A 20,626-nucleotide genomic window follows, 5' to 3' on the forward strand; every position below is an offset into this window, starting at 1 on the left:
GTCAAAAAACAGAAGTGGCAACATCTTATACATACATAGCATCTTCTGTCAGAAAGTAAAGGCATTTTAGGGGTGACATGCAGTACTTGGGAGTTCGGTTCCGTTACACACACTTAGTAAATGAGAAAACAAGGCCTAACTGTCTGCTAAACATAACACACAAAGCCAACAGCAGGAACAGCACTAAATATAGGTTCCAAGGGCTTCTTTCACTGGCGTTTGCAAAAAAGGATGCTTTATTTTAAAACTAAAGGTCAGTCTTAGCCTATATTACTCTGTTCAGCCACTGCCTCTCATTGTTTTTAAGTATACTTGTGAACTTGTGACTGCTAAGTCAGGCCAAAGTCATATAAAGATAGCTTATCAGGACTAATACTATTCTCACACCTCAGAAGAAAAATAAGGGGGCGGGGGGGGGAAGCATAAACAAAAAAAAATTCCATGCTCTGCTGCTTTATTCCTCTTCTGCTTGGTTCAAGTCTTGTCATGCCAGAGAGCTGTTCACAAATTCATTTGAATCACAATTACAACAGAATACTCCAAAAACCCATCAAAATTTGGTACAACTTCTCAGGCAGGCACCATTAATTTTTTTCACTGGCATGATGCTCCTAATACTTTCTGACAATCCTTAAGTACTACTGGTTATGAAGCAGTCGCACACACTCAAAGATATGCTGGTATGAGTTCAAATAGAGATAGTCCACCACATCAATTCTTTTTTTGAACAGTAATGTTTTTGGTATTTATGAATTGTTTTACTGCAGTATTATAAAGTGGAACCCTTTGAAAAGCTCTTTTCGTAAAGCTTTCCTTAAAATAACAAATCAAAAAGCGGGTAATTTCATTTTAAAAGATTAAAAAAGGGAAGGACTCAGATTACCCAAAACCAATGTATTTGAAGATAATAACAATGCTGCAGGACTTTACACAAGCATGTCACATTTTAAGTGATGACAAATAAACCACAATTTTGTCAACTTCGGTCAACTTCACTTCAGACCCAACTCAGTGCGGCTACACTAGAAACGAATGTGGTATGTCAGATCTTGTTGGGACTTCAAACAGACTTGGCGTAGCTCAGTTAAATGTTAACATGAAGCTAAATCTTAGTTCAAGATCGTTTAGGAATGGAGTAAAACCGCATAGTAAAAAGCTGTTTATAAAGAAGAACAAGAGCTGAGGACAGCAAAGTAAAGATTCCGCAATCATTAGTAAGACAACCATATACTCTGCTCTTGAGCTTACAACATGATCAGACGAGGATATAAAATTCTGCTGTTAGTTGTATCATGCAATCCCCCCATAATATGCTCAGCGACATCAGTACCGATGAGAGGACACCTTTGCCAAAACACATTTAAATGGCACCTCAGCTAGTAAAGCAACCAGAGCACTAGCGTAACTGCGTTTCTGCAGCAAGAGTCACAAGCAGCACATACTCAAATCAACTGTACCAAGGTATCTCTGTGTATTACTTTTTCCTCCCACAAGATATTCTTTCAACATTTTGACGCTCGCTAACTTCATTTGTAGACCGTCTCATTTAGCTGTTATACATTTGGCTAATATGGCTTCAAACACAACCAACTTTACCAAGCTGTAAACTTATGAGAATTCGAACTCAGGGGAAGGTTCTAGGACTCAGGTGGAAAAGTTTTCCTGAATTTTGAAAGTCATAGCGTTGCATAAAGTATACTCTAAACACTGAAAGAGCTGTTTGAAGCAGCCTATATAATTCTAGAATGGGAATGTAAGGTTCAATTAAATTCCAGAGGCTGGTTAGAAGAAAACAGGCAGAAAGGTCATCATCCTCAACTAAATTCTTTAGTACTTTTCCATAACAATGGCACAAAAACACCCACTTCTACATGATGTTTCTAATATTGTGCCATTACAGATAGAGGTAATGTGGTCATTGAGCAACCTAAATGCTTAAACAATTCCCATACCACAGAGACGGGTATTGGTACTATGTAGTACATGCAGAATTCAATTTTTCAGCCCTCTCCTTTCATTTATTACGTATGAGTGAAATTCCAGCAATAATATGTTAAGGTAAATCTTGTGCATAGCTTAAACAAATGTTACTGATAGCATCTAGTGTGGTTTTTGGGGTTTTTTTATCATGACACCACTGGCAACCTATATGAAAAGATCACTCAGAGATAGGAAAAAAAATTATTACATGTTCCAGATGTCTGAAGGAGTTTCTGTCTTTTATTTACAATTCCTTTAAAATATTCCAACCAGCTTCATTCTGTCTGTCCCCAAATAGTACAGAGCACAGGAATGTATGGAGAGCATTTAACTTCTTACGACGAAAGGCATCAGAAATGCAGTTTCCAAAAATAAAAATCCTCATTTTACCCTCTTCTTTTGTTTTCATTTCACAGTTTTTGTTGAACCTATTACATCAATATTAATGAAAATTATAATTCATCTGACTTCCCAGCAGGAAGAAAATGAGATTTTGTTTGATCCACTGTTAATTCATTCCAGATAACTGCCCAAACCTCAGCCAGCTTCAGGTTAGAACAATATGAAGTCCAAATGCTACCATTCTTTCTTGTCCTTTAAAATAATTTACAAAATATAAGTTCTCGTTCAGTCTTAGAACCTCAGAAATCTTTCAGAATGAATGCTCAGACTAATTAACAACTTATTCTTAGTAACAAAATGTGTTGGTTTTTTTAAAAAACAAACAAACAAACAACAAAAAAAAAACCTCAACCCAAAACACTTAAAAAGCATTTTAACAGGAAAATATAATTAATAAAAACCTCCACTGCCCTTATAAAAACCTATTTAAAATATACCTACTGTCCCTTACAACTATACTACAGTGAACAAAATCAGGTCACAGGGAAGGAGTAGGAGTTTTGTTTCTTGGGAAAATTTTCACACCGAGATGTTTAAAGTAAAAGAAACTCCTGTGACTCAATACATAAGCTACATGTTAGACTATATTTTAGAAGTAAGAAACCAGATTATAACAGTTCTTATAGAAAGGATGATAAAAATCCTTGTGTTTTGTGTATGTGGATAACGGGCATGGTCAAAAGTTTATTCTGGCAGGGTGTTAAATCTATTATTCTATGACCTTTGCAAACCACGTATTTTAATAGAATTATTATCTATTTATAAGAAAAGAGGGTACCAATTCTTGCTCTATTACAATGGAACAGCATTTCCAGCCATTTTCAATTTCAATCCCTCAACAATTTTTCCACAGACATAACAAACATGCACCAGAAATATAAGAGTATTGACAAAAGGTTTCCTTTCTTAGTTGCCTCTTATGGAGCTCTAATAGATTACTCTCCATAAATGTACAGACTGAAAGCTGAAAAATGTTCCACTAAGAGTAAATTTGCAATAACTACACTGATTTATCGAAGAATAATTTTCCTGAAGTACTGTATGTCTTCAGACAACAATTTTAGTCAAGAAAAAAAGATGACTGGTAAAACACAGTAGCAGAAATAAAATATATTTTAAAATTATTAAAATTGTCGTAGTAATGAAGGAAATAACCATTTAAGTTTTTGCAAGAGATTCAGAGTAGAATACACTTTTAACTCAAAACCATTTGAAGAAGCTGTAGAATTCCCACACTTTCGGGGACCTAAAGGTTTGGGGGAAAGGAGGGAAGAAAACATAAGTCATCAATTTTACCACTCCTTTTTTGAGACAACAGGAATGCAGAAGTTGACTGCTAGAAACCCTTTTCAGCCTTGAGGTACTTGACACCACTACAGTATTTGACATTACCATCACACTTTTGTGGTTTCATTACCAGGAAAAAACCTGTAATTGCACCATTAACAGTTCAGAACAATCATATTTCAAAGAATTCTCACAACAGAGTGATCTGTTTCATACTTCCAATATGCTTACATAAAACTAGGCTAGCATCTTTTACTCTCATTTCAATAAGAATAAATTCTGCACCTCCCTTGCTTGTTAGGCAAAGGAGTTGTTTGGGTTGGTTTTTTAATGTTACTCCATCAGGTATCTGCAGTGGCATTCATGAGACTTGCTCTCTTTTTCACCTCATCCCGTTCCACCCTGAATGTTTATGGCATGAAGTTATTTGTGTGGCACACACATAGCGTAAATAACTCCAAAATACGTAACCGTGTAAAAGAATTGCAAATTAATTTCACCATGGCAGAAATAAACACCTTCTAAGTCACCCGCTTAAGACCTACCACAGTCACCCCGCGTACAGTAAGGCACAAGCACCACTACTTCTGAGCGAAATGACCGAAGGTGGACTCAAACATCCAGCTCATGCGTTAGAAACGTGAGGAAGTTCGACGTTCAGATCCGGCTGTAAAAGAAGTCACGGACCTAGTAATTATTATCGGAGGAAAAACAACCTGACTGCTTCATCAGATACGGGGCGGTTTCTCCCTCACAACTCTCTGTTCTCTGTCAAGAAAAAAACCACTTGCTCCTACCTCGAAGATCTCACGTTTTAGCTCAGCCACTGCCAGAGCCAGGAGCACCTTTTACCTCGGCCGAAGCCGGCAGGTCCCCACAGGCACACGGCCGGGGTAGCACCCGGGCTGCAAGCGTTAAAGAAATAAAACAATAACCCACGCAAAGGTTTCACGGCGCGCTCTGTCTGTCTGTCCTGTCCCAGTCCGGCCGAGGGGGAGGCCTCGCCTCGGCTCCTCGGGCGAAGGGATCCCGATCCCGGCCCCGGCCCCGGCCCCGGCCCCGGCCCGTCCTGCCGCCCCGCTCCCCTCACGGCACGACCTCCGCCCCCTACCAACAGCGCCCAACCGTTTTTTTAACGGTCTCCGCGCGCGGCGGAGGGGCGGCGGGGGGCCGGGGTACTCACATGCCAGATGGCGAAGAAGATGAGGGCGGCGCAGAGGACCAGCGATAGCATGTAGCAGAAGGCGGCGAAGGTGAAGGCCATGGCGGGGACAGCCCTCCCCACCCCTGCCGCCGCCCGGGGAGGGGTCCCGGCGGACGACCGGGAGCTCAGGGACCCCCGGGAGCCCAGCGGGGAGAGCGGCGAAGCCACCGGTCGCCCTGACGGCGGAGCGGAGCCTCACACACACACAGGCAGGGCAGGGCAGAGCCGGGACGGAAGGTCCCCTCAGAGCCACTCCCTCCCCTCCGCCGAGCCCGTCCCGACCCCCGCAGCGCCGTCAGACTCTGAGGGGACCCGGCCCGGCCCCTCCACCACCGCCGCCGCTCTCCCCTCCCCGCCGAGGCGCGGCGGTGGGCGGCCCCGCCGGCGGGGCGACCCCCAGGGGCGGGTCCCCTCCGCGGGGGTGGTGGCGGCGGGGGGCTCCGCCGCCGCCCGGGCAGCGTCTGCCGTGAGGGCCGCCTGTTCCTGACTGAAGTCACATCACGACACCGTGAGAGGAACGAGCGTAGGCTGGGATCAGTTCAGGGCAAATCCTGACAAGGTAATTGTATACCTAAACTTGAAGTAGTTTGGGGGGGTTTTGTGTTGTTTTCTTTTTAATTGGTTTGGTTTTTTTGTTTTTTTTTTTTTTCCTTTTAGGATCAGGTTAATCTTGGTGAGACGTGCCCCAGTGTCCAGGCGCCTCGGCCTCGCCGAGGAGGGGAGCGCGGCCAGCGGAAGGCTGAGGCAGTGGCAAGGTGTCATCCAGCATGGAGAGGCCAGTGCCAAAGTGGCCATCCTCTGATGGAGAGAGGGACAGGAACGGGGACAGAAACCGAGCCTGGGCGCTCATAAGCTGAAACAGAGTAGCTCAGCAAAGTAGGATCAGCCCGCCCTTTCCCACTAGATGAAAAAGATGTTTACTGTTAGAGTAAATAAAGACAAACCTGTCTTAAATTAAAAGGAGGTTATAGCGAGGTAGAGGTCGGTCTCTTCTCCCAAGTAACAAACAATAGGACAAGATGAAATGGCCCCAGGTTGCACCAGGGGAATTTTAGAATGGATATTAGGAAAAATTTCTTCACAGAAAGGGTTATCGAGCATTGGAACAGGCTGCCCAGGGAAGTGGTGGAATCGCCATCCCTGGAAGTATTTAAAAGACCTGTAGATGTGACGCTGAGGGCCATGGTTTAGTGGTGGACTTGGCAGTGACAGGTTAATGGACTCAATGATCTTGCAGGTCTTTTCCAACCTAAATGATTCTATGACTCTAAATGCCACAAACTGGGAGAGTGCTCTTGATGACTTTCATGTATAAGCAATATCCAAATTGCTGAAGTACATATTTAAAATAAGGAAGGAAGGGTAAGCCCCTGCCTTCTTCTGCATCCATAGTGTCTCCAGACACAAGGGTAAGCCCCTGCCTTCTAACTGCATCCATAGTGTCTCCAGAGCCATTTCTGCAGGAGATCAGTTTCAGTTTTACCATCAAAAGTTCTTCCACCTCTTTGGAGTGCATCAGCTGACACAATGGGTCTCCATCCCTGGAGGTATTTAAAAGACATGTAGATGTAGCGCTGAGGGACATGGTTTAGCAGTAACTTGTTAATGTTAGGTTAACAGTTGGACTTGATGATCTTAAAGGTCTCTTCCAACCAAAACAATTCTATGATTCTATGAATATTGCAGGTTTGTAAGCAAAAAGTGTTCAAAAGAAAATATCACAGAGCCACCAGAAGTTCCATTTAAAAATACTCTGAAAACCATGGATGAAAGCTATATATTTGAAATATACTTACAAAACTTACGAAGAATTTCAGTTCACAGAATTTTTTCTATACTTTTATGTATACTTTTATTTCATGGTACAGAAGATTGTAATTCCATCAAAGCCAAGTTCAGTACAAGCTTTCTTTTTAAATATTTAAAATATATTTTTGTTTAAAAATATGGTATATTATTTTTAACATAATATCCACTTTTAACCTGAGGAAAAAGTCCTGATTTGGATCAAGAGTCAAGGCCAGTAATTAATAAACCAATCAGGAATAAACTGATTGATGTAACCTTTTATAATCGAGCTGCTCCAGACTGTACATGTGGTTTGATGCTTTAATTAAGAAGGACAGAACACGGCAAATAGTAATGAGCTTTGCTGTCATACAGGGATGCAGTAAATGCATTGTAATTCTCTGACCTTTTAATTCTTTTGTACCTGAAATCCTGCAGAGCGTATGCTTGCGAAAGTAAATGGTTTATTCATAACCACACACTTTGAAAAGAGCTGTAAATGAGGTACAGAAGTCATCTTTGGATTTACTTTTTTTTTTTTTTTGCCACAATTACTTGAATATCTGGATATATATTACATACGTTAAGATTCAACACAGAAAAACTGATGCTTCCAAGAAAACCAGAATAAAATATTTCTTTCTGGAGTACTTACACATATGCACACACACAGAGACATATATATATACATATCTATAAAAATATACATATATTTAGGTATCATAAAAGACAGAAGTGGAAACAACCATCAAATATCAGTTTAGGACTTAGGACTACACTCTAAGGTAAATATTCTCCTCTTTTTCATTGTGTCTCATATTCATTTACATCCCAGCTATGTATTTGTAACTCTTCAATGAACACCAGGCAAAATATTTGTTTCTCATTTTGCAAGGAGACAGTTCCACAGCAAAGCACTTCCAAGAGCTCACAGTCTTTCCTGGTACTGATTTTGAAACATATGTTGCCCATTAGCTGTATTTCTAGTAATTAATCGTTGCTAGCAGCTGACTAATTACAAAAGTTTCTGATATGCAGTGAAAGGAAAATCTATCGAGACGCGTTTAGGATGCTTTTGTCCTACCAACTTCTTCTTACATTATACCATGAGGATACCTTAAGTATCCTGAGATATTTAAGTGATAGCAAGTGGTGGAAAGATTTCCCTTTCACTCCATACGTCTCTGAGATTGGTCTCAGTAATCACTAAAAAGTCTTCCTTGTCTCCATTTCGTTACAAGCTCATTACAGCGCTCTGTGGCATGAAGACCTCGCAGCACAGAGCCGTTCCTTTGTCATTTCTGAATGAGACTGCTGCAAACTGCCGCATCTGGGGCAAAAGGTGCAAATAATATGGATGTGCCTGGCCCTTTTCTCAATGGTTTCTGTGAACGCAGCAGGAACATCAGCCTGACTATTAGCTCCCCATCCACTTCTAAGGTCTTGGTCTTAACCTTCAAATGAACTGATGAATCTGATTCTGGCTGCATGAGAAATTACAGTCAAGCACCCAGCTGTGCTCCTTTGAAATAATGCCTATCACAGAGGCCAGGACGGAGGGTGAGAGAGCTGAGGAGGCAGCATTATCAGCTGAAGGGATCTGGAATAGACAAACCAGACAAATACAGAGTATAACCACCTTTAGAAAAAAAGCTGGTGCTTTCAAAACTGTTATTTTAATGCTTCTTTTCCCAAAATACACAAAATTACATCCACACATTGAGACACACCTGGGTTTCTTATCTATTATTAGAAATAAAAAGCCCAGAGGTTCTGCAGCAGTCCATTAGCAAATGCACTAGTCCTTGCTCTCTGGTGGTCAGCAGCTCGTTTTAGCAGCCACAGTCTCAGATTTAGCACCTCATCTTTCATTCTGCTGTCTTCAAAATTTCACAAATGCTCGTGCTTCCTCCAGGTCGTGTATTTGCAAGCCGTTCCCAGAAGGGACCTCTGCTCTCACCCTGCAGCACACACCTGTAACCCGGGAAGGCAGCAGCAAAAAATATTCAGAAAGCTGAAGCATGGAGATGAATTTCAGACGAAGTAAAAAGACAGTAAGAAACAGAAAGTAAATTCATGTTCAGATTGATTAAAAAAAAATGGTTTGCATTCTCTCATCTTTAACCAGAAACTATTTATTTTAAATGTATTTTCTGATGGGTCACACAAGGTACTTCAAGCCTGACAATACTTCATAGCACAGGTTTTTACATGAACTGGTTTTGTAGGCTGTATCCCACAATGCACACAAACAGATCATGACAATGTGTTTGTAAAACCTTTGGAGAAAAGGTTTTTACAAAAGACTGTAAGGGTCCTTGCTTTACTTGAGCATATTAAGTTTTTGCATGATACAGTTAGCACTGAAGCATATTTTGTGGCTTGGGTTTGTTGTTTGTAAACAGGAAGTATTTGCCTTTACCACGCATATTTATTGGAAAATATGACTGCAGGTTCCTGAAGGAACTAGAGAATCAAGCAGACCTTCTTTTTTGCAATATAGTCTGATCCCAATTCCATACAGAGTCATCACAAGAGGACAGACGGTGGTGCTGCTTTTGTACAACCGGTACTGAGATGCTGATTTTCAAAGCTATCACTCTGCAAATATCATCGTAGGTCGAAGCACAAACAGAGAGGGTTTGGGATTTTTTTACTTAAGGATGGATTTTTACTTTGTGAGGACCTTTATGAAGGGACCATAAAAATTCAGTCACTAGGTAAATAATAACAAAGGAGTACATCTGGTGAGCAACAGACATCCCTTGAAACCAAATGACATCCAATGTTCCTATAGATGTTGTGAAAATAGATTTAGTAGATTTATGAATTCAGGATGTCCTTACGTTAGCAGGTCTTGGAGCACTTGATTTTATATGAAATGACCTTTTGTGCTAGATAATGAAAGAATCTGAAGGTACTGAAAGAAATTTCCAGTGGCTAATTTATAGAACAGCATCAGAGATGAGAAGAGACTGCTAACGAGTCCTTTCAACTCCCAAATAAGTACCACAACTGTATAAACCTAAAGGACAAGCCTTTATAAGACCAGTAGTCCCTGAAGTGCGAGGCTAAAATCACCATAAATCCACCAACAAGGTGGTATACCCTCAGACAAGGTGGTTCATAGTTTTAAGATTCATATATTATTGTTACATTGTAGAGTTTTAAGTGTAACATATTACTGAATGCCTGCTAGAGTAAAAGCCATTATATTAATTACAGTAGAGAATTGTCATTCATTAGATTGAGTATGTTTAAATAGTACATCTGACTCTCTCGGTTGTGAACTTCAAGTAATACTAAATTATTAACAATGCTAATATACAAATTGCCATCTTTGGTCTTACAGCTAATATCCCATAGAGATTAATAGAAGCATTTCATACCCTTACACATTATTATTTCAGATTATCTGCAGATTCCAAATGAAACGACTGCATTACTTCATGGTCAGTTCATTTTTGAAAGGTTACTTTTGCAATAATAAAGGCAAGTGACATTTTGTTAATGAAGTCTTATTCTCAGACACCAGGAATATGGTAGTTCACAAATCCACTGACGAGAATCTCATTTTACCGCCAGGTGAATAAATATGCTATTTTACCAGCAGTTAGCAAGAATACTGTTTCCACCCTCTTATATAGGAACTGGATGAATAAATTTTAACTACGTTATCATAGGATTATAGGAAAGTTCAGGTCGGAAGGGACCTCAGGAGGTCTCTAGTCCAACCTCCTGCTCCAAGCAGGGCCAAATGCAAGGTCAGACCAGGTTGCTCAGGGATTCTTCTGGTCAAGTCTTGAAAACCTCCAAGGATAGAGATGGCCCAACCTGTCTGGGCAACCTGTTCCACCGCCTGTCTCAGGTTGTCTTCAGCAGACTTGTCAGTTCACAGTCTTAATTGCCTTTGACATTACCTGATTTGCTTCTCGTCAGTACATGGAAATTTTACACAAGTAATTCTTACTAACATTGGTTAATCCTGCTAAGAAGGAAGTTCATTTGGGTCTGTGCTGGGGAGAGAGTGGGCTCCAACTTTATCAATTCTGAATAACTGAATTCCATCAAAGGAACAAAAATGGAATAACAAATCTTCTGATTAAGTAACCTATAAGAAATCCTTCATCAGTCATTGAAGATCCCGCAGAGTTAGCTATGCTAATAAGATAATTTGCATAAAATATGCATTTGTCCAAACACAGAAATAACATTCTGGGCTAAATTCCTCTAATTTTTATGGCGTTTCATTTTTTCCCACCCTGGAGCCTGAAATATTCTGCTAATGTACAAGCCCTGCTGTTGCTCCCACCCATTGCAGACTGTATCAGATCACACCTCATGGCTCCATTATTCTGAACAGAGAAGCCAGAACAAAGTCAAATATGTGATGCCCTTCAACAGTTCTCCTTCTCAGAGGAAGATTAAACTCTCTCATATTGAAACAAATGCTCTTCCTCTTTATCTCTTTATACTGAGACTGCTGCTGAATGCTCATCCCTGCTGTCCAGAAAACAACAATCTGGTGCAGTAAACCAAGGCCTGGTGTCTTCGCTATAGTTTAGAAAAAATTCAGTATTTCACCAAATCAACATATGTGTTCTAACGGAATTAATGGTCTTAGTCATTTTTAACTTGCATGCATAAATGAATAGTTACAATATGGTCTGCATAAATGAAAATGTTGGCTAATTAATATGTAAACATTAAATTACGGCTGCACTTATTCAGAAAAAGTGTTTTCCCTTTTGATGCAGTTTTATGAGAGGTGAGAACATCTGTGACGTGAAAGGAAGGCGAGGTTATACAGACATACAGCAGCGTGCACTGCTCTGACAGTACAAACGGACTGGTTGCCATCAGCTCAGGACCCTTCTAACCCTGCCTCCTTGTCCTCTGCCTCTGCTAAATTAGTATCAGGTTTTACTGATCTCTGTTCAAAGGGAAAAAAATAAATTGCCCAAAAAACACGAGTTGTATTATTAGCATATCCGTTACAGAATTCTTTATCAAATGCTGAATTTAATTAAAGATTGTCCAAACTGATCCCCTAAGCTTTTGTAACTTTGAAACGTATTTCTCATGTTATACCAGAGAGAAAACTAAAAAAGCATAAATAGGGATATTTATGACTGTAGGAATTAAACTATTGATTGTAGCACTCTGTATCCACTTAGAATTTCTAGTCAGTTCAGCTAAAGTCCCTTATAAAAACTATTTTAGCGTTTGACAACAAGAACTGAAGAATTTATCTGCAAATTGGAAAAATACCAGAAGAAAAGGTTGGAGGTGGCAATGGAGGAGTGGGAACATGTTTAGCAAGAAGTCTCATGAGAATGCTGTGCTGAAAGATCATTCCTGTTCTAAATATAAACCTTTAATACATTAGCCACCCTGTTTTTAACATCGTATAAAAAATATCTCGTCTGAAGCAGAACCAGCAAGACAAGGCGATTCTCTGCAATTTACCCATCTCTTATGAATTAGAGAACAGGAAAGGTTTGACACCCTGGTTGGAGGTTCTAGCGCATTTTGTACCACAAATATGTTATCTTCATTTGGGTTCTGTCGTTGGCTTCTTTCTGTTATCTTGAAAAGTCTAAATAAACTTGCCTAGACCACAAGAATCACATAATGAAAATTTGGGTCTAGATCTTAAGTAAATATTCAGAATGCCGTCTGAAATGCTCAATTTAACTCTAGGAACAGCTAGGAGCAACAGTGATTGTGATGTAGTAAATAAAAATTCTGCCCTTGTTTGGCTTATTTTTGGAAGTTAATATAAAATCTATCATTCAGAGCTGTCTTTTTCCAAGTCCTATATATTTTGTACCTCCATTAATCGGTAAGGACAAGGTATGCTTTCTTTTGTTAAACTGTCACTTTTCCTTCTGAGACCAAAGTGGTCGAGAAGTAACAGGCGCCAGCTCTAGTCATCCATGGTCTCCAAATGGAGCTCTCTCATGTTATTTCTTAAAGCCTTTACTTGTCACTCAGAACTCTGAAGCAGTTGTTCACTGGAAGATCAATGAAATACAAGTCTCAGAGATTACTAGAGAAATGGAAGAGCTAAATGCGATCTCAACTAGTCATTACCTGGGAAGAGAACAATGACTCGTGTCAACTTCAGCCTGTTAAACAGCCTTTAAGAAACTATTGTGACTCACAGTACTGCGCACGCACACACACACAAATTCTGTTTCTCAGTTCAAGGCATTTAGTTCTTCTCTAGAGAAAATAAGCTCTCTTCTCCTTTAACCTGCAACTGCCTTATTGGAATGTAAGTGCCGTTGACATCAGCCAGGTAATTGATTCAGAGGCCTAGGTGCTATATGTGTGTTTCTTGCTGGCTGGGTTACATAAACTAATGACCTATAAACTAATGTGAAAAAACACATAATGGGAATGAACGTGTTTTTTTCCCACACCCTAACAGATATTGTAAGACTTTGTTTTGGATTTCAATTTAAGTAGCTCTCAAAATCAAACTGCCTCGAGGCAGGTGTTTTCTTTGTGGACGTCGTTATCTAAAAGAAAAATATTTTCCAGCAAGTATTTAGGTGGCGGGATTATTTTGGCTTCTGAAGTATTCATTTTAATGACAATAATTATGTATTGAAACAATCAACATAAGCAAAACTATTCAGATAAGCAAAGCTAATCAAGTTGGCAGAATCAGGCTTGAAAGGGAAGTAAAGATGACACTTTAGCAGTACTGCTATTTACAACCTATATTAATGATCTATCAGTTACTGTTGTCACTAATGTGTGTATATGTGAGATACCTTCTGAGAGGTACTTCGTACATGCAGATAACTGAAAATCAGAAAGTGCTTTTGCTGAGCTGAGCTGTGGAACAGTTTTTTGTGGTAATCTGAATGTGACCAGACAAATCTCAGTGGAGATCATACTGCAGGAAAAGGTAACACACTGGACAACCCCCTGAGTATTCTTCATATATTCATTCTGGCCCAGATAGGGAAGCTAATTTGTGATAATTAGGGTGTAAATTTCCAAGCACTGCAGCTTAGCTGCCCTAATTCCCACTAAGGCCGCTTTGTCTTGCCAGGAGAAAGTAATCTTGCTTTGCAAGTACAGTAAGCTATTTTGCCTTTAGCACTAAGGAGTCTCCGGCAAGAATAGTGTGAATTAGTGAACTGTAAGTTCACACACGATGTGGAATCCTATTAATTTCCTTCTGTAAAAATGCCCATAAATAGGGGAGGTGGCTTGGAGCTGACTAGCAGGCTAATAGATGCCCAGAAAGAAAAAAAAGTCTATCACAAAAGTCACTGGGAAGATGAATTCAGACGATCAATGTCCACAAAGGGCCATTACTGAGTTCGTTCTTGCCTTGAAGAGGTGGGACTAGTGCCTCCCAAGGAAGAAGGTAGAATTATTGCACAGGAGCTTAAGTAGCTGAGTAAACAGTTTGATCTGCCAAACATCTAACTGTTCTTCTGAGTAAGATGAGTACCTGCGTGTGGCAAGGTGTGCCCAGGCTGCATCGAGCCTGACACAGCGGCCGACGGAAGCTGTCCTCTGGTGGCTGTTCACCAGCCTGTCTGAAATAAGCAAATCCAATTCCTATCAGAAAAGCGTCTGCCTTGCAAAACTCCGAAGCATACCAAGCACAATGAGATTTCCCTGCTAATCATCTCGGTGCAAGCGAAGAGGAACAAAGACTTAATTACTCTTCTGCTCCAACAAATGGTACCTCCACACTAATATCCAGAAACTGCGCTGGGGAGCGTGTGCACCTTTACCCGTTCCAAAATTATCCTACGTGGATTGTTTCATCCTGCAGGGCTGCCAGGTTTGAATTAAACCCAAGTGCATTATGCAGTTTCCAATCCTTTGATTGTACGTATCAATATTCTTTCTGTGGGACTTTCTTTGAACTTAATAAAATTATGCTCATAAAACACTGACCATCTGTCCGAAGGGTCGTACTGTGTTTTCTTAAGATGTAATTTAACAGTGTTCTGTAAAAGGCACAGAGGGCTGAGAGTTGCTTCAAGTCAAGTAAATTTGCTTACTTGTTTAGCAACGTATTCTCACTTTCATTTCTTAGAAACCAGAGGGAGCGGTTAAAATGAATGAAATTTACTTGTTGACTTGTAAGAAGCAAAAATAAAAATGTTGCTCCTGTTAGATACAGAAGTGCATGAATACTGCCTGACATCTTCCATTTTTGACACCACACAGCCAAGGTCTTCTTTGAGAACACGACTTTCAGCTTAGAAACTTGAGTCATAGAAACATTAATTTAACTGTGCTGCAAGGCAAAGATATATTCAGTTTGCTTGAATTCCTAGGCAAGGTGGGAAATCCAACTGGAAGGAGTCTCCAGATAAACTAAGTGCAATCATCTGACTGCATTTCAGTCCAAAGCCACACCAACCATAGTCATATAAACTCTTTTCATGCAGTCTGTTAACTTTAGGGTCTTCTGTCCCTGAACATCGGATGTGAATTCCAAACCCTGTAATTTTGGGCCCCAAATCTGAGGCATCTGAATTCACTGCCATATTATATTGTGAAAGTAGATCACCACATGACTTCACATCTGAATATCTGTCAGATTCGTAGGGGCTAACAGCAGATGTTCAACCTTCTGTATATACAACTTTTAAAATGAGCTTTTGTTTCAATACGCAAGTTTTATGGTATCTATATGTACTGTGAAAATGTGCTTCACCTGGATAATTAATATTTGACTATCTTTGACAGCGATAAAAATGTTCATTAAATACTACAGAACATTATGAGACAGTCTGAGATATGCACGAAATGTCCCTACAGGAAAGCCAGTTTACCTAAGAAGACTGGCACACATTTCCAGTGTGGTTTATATTTTAAAAGTTGCTATAATCTCAGATCAACTACATATTTGAAAAATCCTGAAAGACAGATGAGGTTCCAGAAGACTGGTAAAGATCAAACGCCATCTTCAGAGAGGGCAAAGGGAATAGCCAGGGATTAATTAACATTTCGGCATATTTAATTATTTATTACATAAATTTTATGTTAATTTAAGTTAAACAAATACCTAGAGAAGAACAAGGGAAAAAAAAAAGAACAAAGAGCAATGTTTAATCAAGGTAGAATTGTATCACATGAAAAAAAAATCTTTCTATAACAAAGTAACAGGCCTTGGGAAAAAGAGGAGCAATTAAAACTGCATATCCTAACTCCTAGATTTTAACACTGTTTCACACAACATTTTCAAATGTAGGTAAAGGAAGCATGATTTGGTTGACCTTTTTATGTGATTATTAACATCGTGTTGGGAAAATGCAGCTGGTTTTGCTATTTGTGATTCACTGTCAAAGTGGAAGGATTTTGCACATGGGATTGTGTAGGATTCTATCTCAGGTCTAGCACCAGTCAAAACTTCCGTTAATATTTTAGATAATCCAGTAGAGAGGATTATTAAATACCTTTTAGCCATCAGCTGCAGAGGATCCCTTAACTACCTGTGAAAGGGTAGGATGCAAATCGAAAATCATCACAAGTTAAGAAATCAGTGTGAAAAGTATACGCAACTCAACAAAGAAAAGGAGAAATACTGCATTTAGGTAGCAATAATTAAATGCCCAATATTAAGAGTGGGAACAATCAGCCAGCAGTCCTCACAAAAAGAGCTGCTTGTTTTATCAGAAACTGAACGTGACTCAATAGAATCAATCTGGAATGAAAACAGAAAACATTGTACTGGGATATGTAATCAAAAATGTAGCACTAAAGATGTGAAGTAATGAATTTTTGGGACGTTACACTTGTGAAAACTACATGCACAAGTTGGAGATAGTTCAGGCGATATTCAAGATGTAAAACACATGGCCTCTGAGATAAGGCAGAAAGAATTGAGCTCATTTAACTGAAAGAAAACTCTGAAAACCTGCATTAAAACAGTCTTCAAATACGCAAAGGGATAGTGAGTGTGAAAATGGAAGATAAGATCTTTGCCCACTACAGATAGAATAAAATGCAATGGCCTTAAATTACAGAAAGTTATTTAAATTAGAAATCAGAAAGACTTTTCTATTGGTAAAGGCAATCAATTAAAGGAACAGGTTTGCTCACGGAGACCAATTCCATGAATTGCAATGTTTTAAGAGCTGTTTACACAAACCTATGTCAAGAAATATTTGATCTGGCTTTTTGACAGGTAGTTAACTCAATGGCATTTTGGTGTGCCTTCCAGCCCTATTACCTGTGATTTTAAAATATTTTAAATCAGAGAGAGAATGCTCTAATTTGTTTGAATAAAGTTAAATGAGTAAGGGAAAAACCTATTGGCTTATCCTAGGGAGGGGGTCAAAGCCCCATGCTTGTCAGTGTTTAAGAGGCATTTGGACAATGCCCTTAATAACAGGCTTTAATTTTTGGTCAGCCCTGAAGTGGTCAGGCAGTTGGACTAGATGATCGTTGTAGGTTCTTTACAAGTCTTGTCTTGTCTCCTCTCCTCTCCTCTCCTCTCCTCTCCTCTCCTCTCCTCTCCTCTCCTCTCCTCTCCTCTCCTCTCCTCTCCTCTCCTCTCCTCTCCTCTCCTCTCTTCTCTCTCCTCTCCTCTCCTCTCCTCTCCTCTCCTCTCCTCTCCTCTCCTCTCCTCTCCTCTCCTCTCCTCTCCTCTCCTCTCCTCTCCTCTCCTCATTCTCATTGTTTCACACACCTCCAGCAAAAGAAGGCACAGTACCATTAACCAATGAAATATGCAGCAATTCCCACATTACAGTGGGAATCATTCTCAGGTTGAACAGCAGGCCAGGAGTATTCTATGAAGCAATTTTTGAAAAGCTATTTTCAAAATGGATTTATGGATGCTTAGAAATATTTTTCAGTTCTCAGTGAATATAAGTTTCTCATATTCAGATTGGAGAACAAATATTTTTCTCCCAAATGAAAGAAGTAGCTGTTAAAAGAGATGGGCATATGATCATAATATTATAATAGATTCAGATTATTGTGTAGGTTTCAAACCAGAATGTGCTTAGAAAAAACAAAACTCTTTGTCTGCATCTGCAAAATAAAAGCAGGAATAGGAGGAGAATACACTATATCACTTTTGTTTAAGAATTCTGCAATCCCCAAAATTACATTCAGTATTATCTCTTTAATGCCCAATTGTGACAACAAATGTAACAAAGGATATTCAGGTTCTATATGTGACGTAGTGTCCTGGTTTGAGGTAAAACAGAACAAATTTTCTGTCCAGTAATTTTTCTTTTCAGCTAAGTTTCTTCCAACTAACTGAACCCTGTGAAATTAACAGTGTATTTTTAAGACAGCAGTCCACTTCCAGAGTGGTAAAACCTGATTGCTTATAATTTATACCAAGGAATGGTATGCAGGGAGGCTCTTGCTTATACTTATTGCTATAACAACCAAGGTCAGCTAACTTCATTACTTGCCCCGCTGGAGGGTCAGAAGTGGAAAAGCGTAGAGGGGTCTTTGAGAATGGATAGAGCTGTAAACCTTTGAGGGCTTACTCAGTGTATGCGATGTCTTTACGTAAGTCTGCAACAAAAGCCTGGATAAAAATCCTGTTCAGAGCAGTCTGGCTCCAACTTTGCTCTGTTTACAGTCATCTTTTATTCTGCTATTTTATGACTGCTAGATATTACAGTATGAATGAACTAGAGAGAGAGAAGTGGGAGAGACGTGGGAAAGACTGAAGAAGATGAAATATGTCTGGGATAAGAGAGGATTAGGACAGGGATTGACCTTTCAGCACTATAAGCAGTGCAGGGTATGGACCTGTATGGTGAAGAAGTACCTAAGGAAATCCTCAGATCTCTTGTCCATGTCTGCTTGAAGTTTTGACACATCTACACCCACCAACCACCAGGTTTTGTACCAGGGGAAAATCCCAGCAAAGAATGACCTGGTTGTGAAAATTAGACTTGTTATCGCCGTGTAGGACAAGTGAATTAGCACCCAGAAGGCAGGTTGCAACGGAAAGGTGGGGAATAAAGAATTGTCTCAAATCATTAAAAAAGGAAAGGTCCAGTTATCTTATGAGTTGCATTTTGTGTCCAGCTCCAGGCTCCTCAGTACAAGAGAGAGATGGGTATACTGGAGAGAGTCCAGCAAAGGGCCATGAAGATGGTATGGGACTGGAGCATCTCTCGCATGAGGAAAGGCTGAGAGAACAGGGACTATCTAGCGTGGAGAAGAGCAGGCTCAAGGGCATCACATCAAATACCTGTATATAAATATCTGAAGGGAGGGTGCAAAGAAGATGAAGCCAAGCTCTTTTCAGAGGTGTCCAAACACAGGACAAGAGGCAACGGGCACAAACTGAAATACAGGAGGTTCCCTCTGAACATCAGAAAACACTTTTTTACTATGAGGGTGACTGAGCACTGGCACAGGTTGCCCAGAGAAGTTGTGGAGTCTCCATTCTTTGAGATATTCAAGGACATGGTCCTGGGCAACCTGCTTTAGGTGACCCTGCTTGAGCAGGGGGTTGGACCAGGTGACCTCCCACTGTCCCTTCCAACCTCAACCATTCTGCAACTCTGTGATTCTGTGATCTACTGCTACTGAGCATGGGGAGCAGTCGGTTTGTTTTGCAGGTTTCCTAACTTTATTTAGCAGTCATGCCACAGAAATCAATGACGTAGATCACAGGTGAGAAAGGCCCCAGTTTCTTGAACTCCAAGCTGATACAGTTTGAGCTACAGAGACAGAAGAAACACAGCAACTCTGCAGATGATAAAGCAGCAACTCAGGTCTGTTATCAAGAGTCTGACAGAGTTCTTGCCAGGTGACTGTAAAATACGGGTTTGAAATCATTATTTTAGCCTGCTATTGTGAGTAGAACAAATGAAGCTAAAAGTTCAAGGCTGTAAACTTTCTCTAAAGAAATCAATGGGAACGTAGAGTCTGTTTACATTAGACATTTATGCAATCCCCATTACAGCAGTGTCAGTACTCTTCCCAATATTTAATGTACTTCTCTTCACAAGAATGCTGTAAGGTCAGTAAAACTGCACCATCAAAAATGTAAGATTCATGAACCCTGAGAGAAAATGCTGTGATAAAACTCAGTAAACCAATCATGAAGAGTAATCCAGTGATGAGCTATCTCCTTGGAGGAAAGCATACATGATTTTTAGGTCCTGCTTTTAACAGTTCAGACCTGCCAATGTCACCGAAACCAAGTATACTGGACTGTCTGTGCCTGCACAGATCAGCTGAGCATGGGCCATCAGTTCAACATAGAGCGTGACAGGTGTGAGACAGTTATGGAGCTGTTAACATGCACATGTGCATCTGCTGTCATCCAAGTTTTGGTCATCTGGCAACATGACGTTATTTTCCTGCTGTCTGAATACCCGTAAGAACATGCTGTTCTGGAGGGTTAGCAAGTATGTTGCTTAACTACTTTATCCAATGAGTGATTACATTTAATGTAGATAAATAAGCCTGGAAGCACTACTTAGGCACGCACCTAACCAGCTGAACTTACAACTCAAATAACTGATTTTATGAATCTGACCCTAAAATGACTTACCAAAAGCCACAGAATGAGCAGTCATTGAGTCTCAGTCCCGGGCTCTCGTCTTAGTTGCATGACTGTCTTTTCTGCCTCATTATGTCTCTCTATGGCCTGATTTTCCAAGAAATAGGAGAATATAAATCCAGGACTGGGCATACAGGGCAGAAAAAAAATCATGTTGTGACATCTCATCAAAGTTTGAATGTGTTTTTTCATCTTCCAGGTCCTTGGCTTTACCAGAAATACTCTGCTAGTAGTTCCCAATTAATAGATTTCTCGAAGTGTCTGTCAAACTGCAATGCTATTCATCTCTATATGTTATCAAATGAGGATCCAATCCTGAAGCACTTCCAAAGTGCAAATAATACCTATGTATTATATATACAACTAATAGGTTTTACTTTTCTGAGTGTACCTACAGATGTTCCATGAGTGTGGATCACTCATATGAAGAA

General features: G+C 40.1%; 1 protein-coding gene across 3 annotated transcripts in view; it reads right to left on the reverse strand.

Moving 5' to 3' along the window:
* Positions 1–5,235, reverse strand: part of CNIH3 (cornichon family AMPA receptor auxiliary protein 3) — a 49,176-nt gene extending 43,941 nt beyond the window's left edge. For 2 of the 3 annotated variants that reach the window (XR_012586016.1, XM_074579021.1), the window contains exon 1: positions 4,853–5,235. Coding sequence is in view for 1 of the 3 variants with exons in the window: in XM_074579021.1 (XP_074435122.1) it covers positions 4,853–4,933 (81 nt within the window). In the remaining 2 variants the exon portion in view is untranslated. The remainder of the gene's footprint in view (positions 1–4,852) is intronic. The other variant, XR_012586017.1, reaches the window with a different exon arrangement.
* Positions 5,236–20,626: the final 15,391 nt, after the last annotated feature.

This window comes from Larus michahellis, chromosome 3 (assembly GCF_964199755.1).
Source record: "Larus michahellis chromosome 3, bLarMic1.1, whole genome shotgun sequence".
Taxonomy (NCBI): domain Eukaryota; kingdom Metazoa; phylum Chordata; class Aves; order Charadriiformes; family Laridae; genus Larus; species Larus michahellis.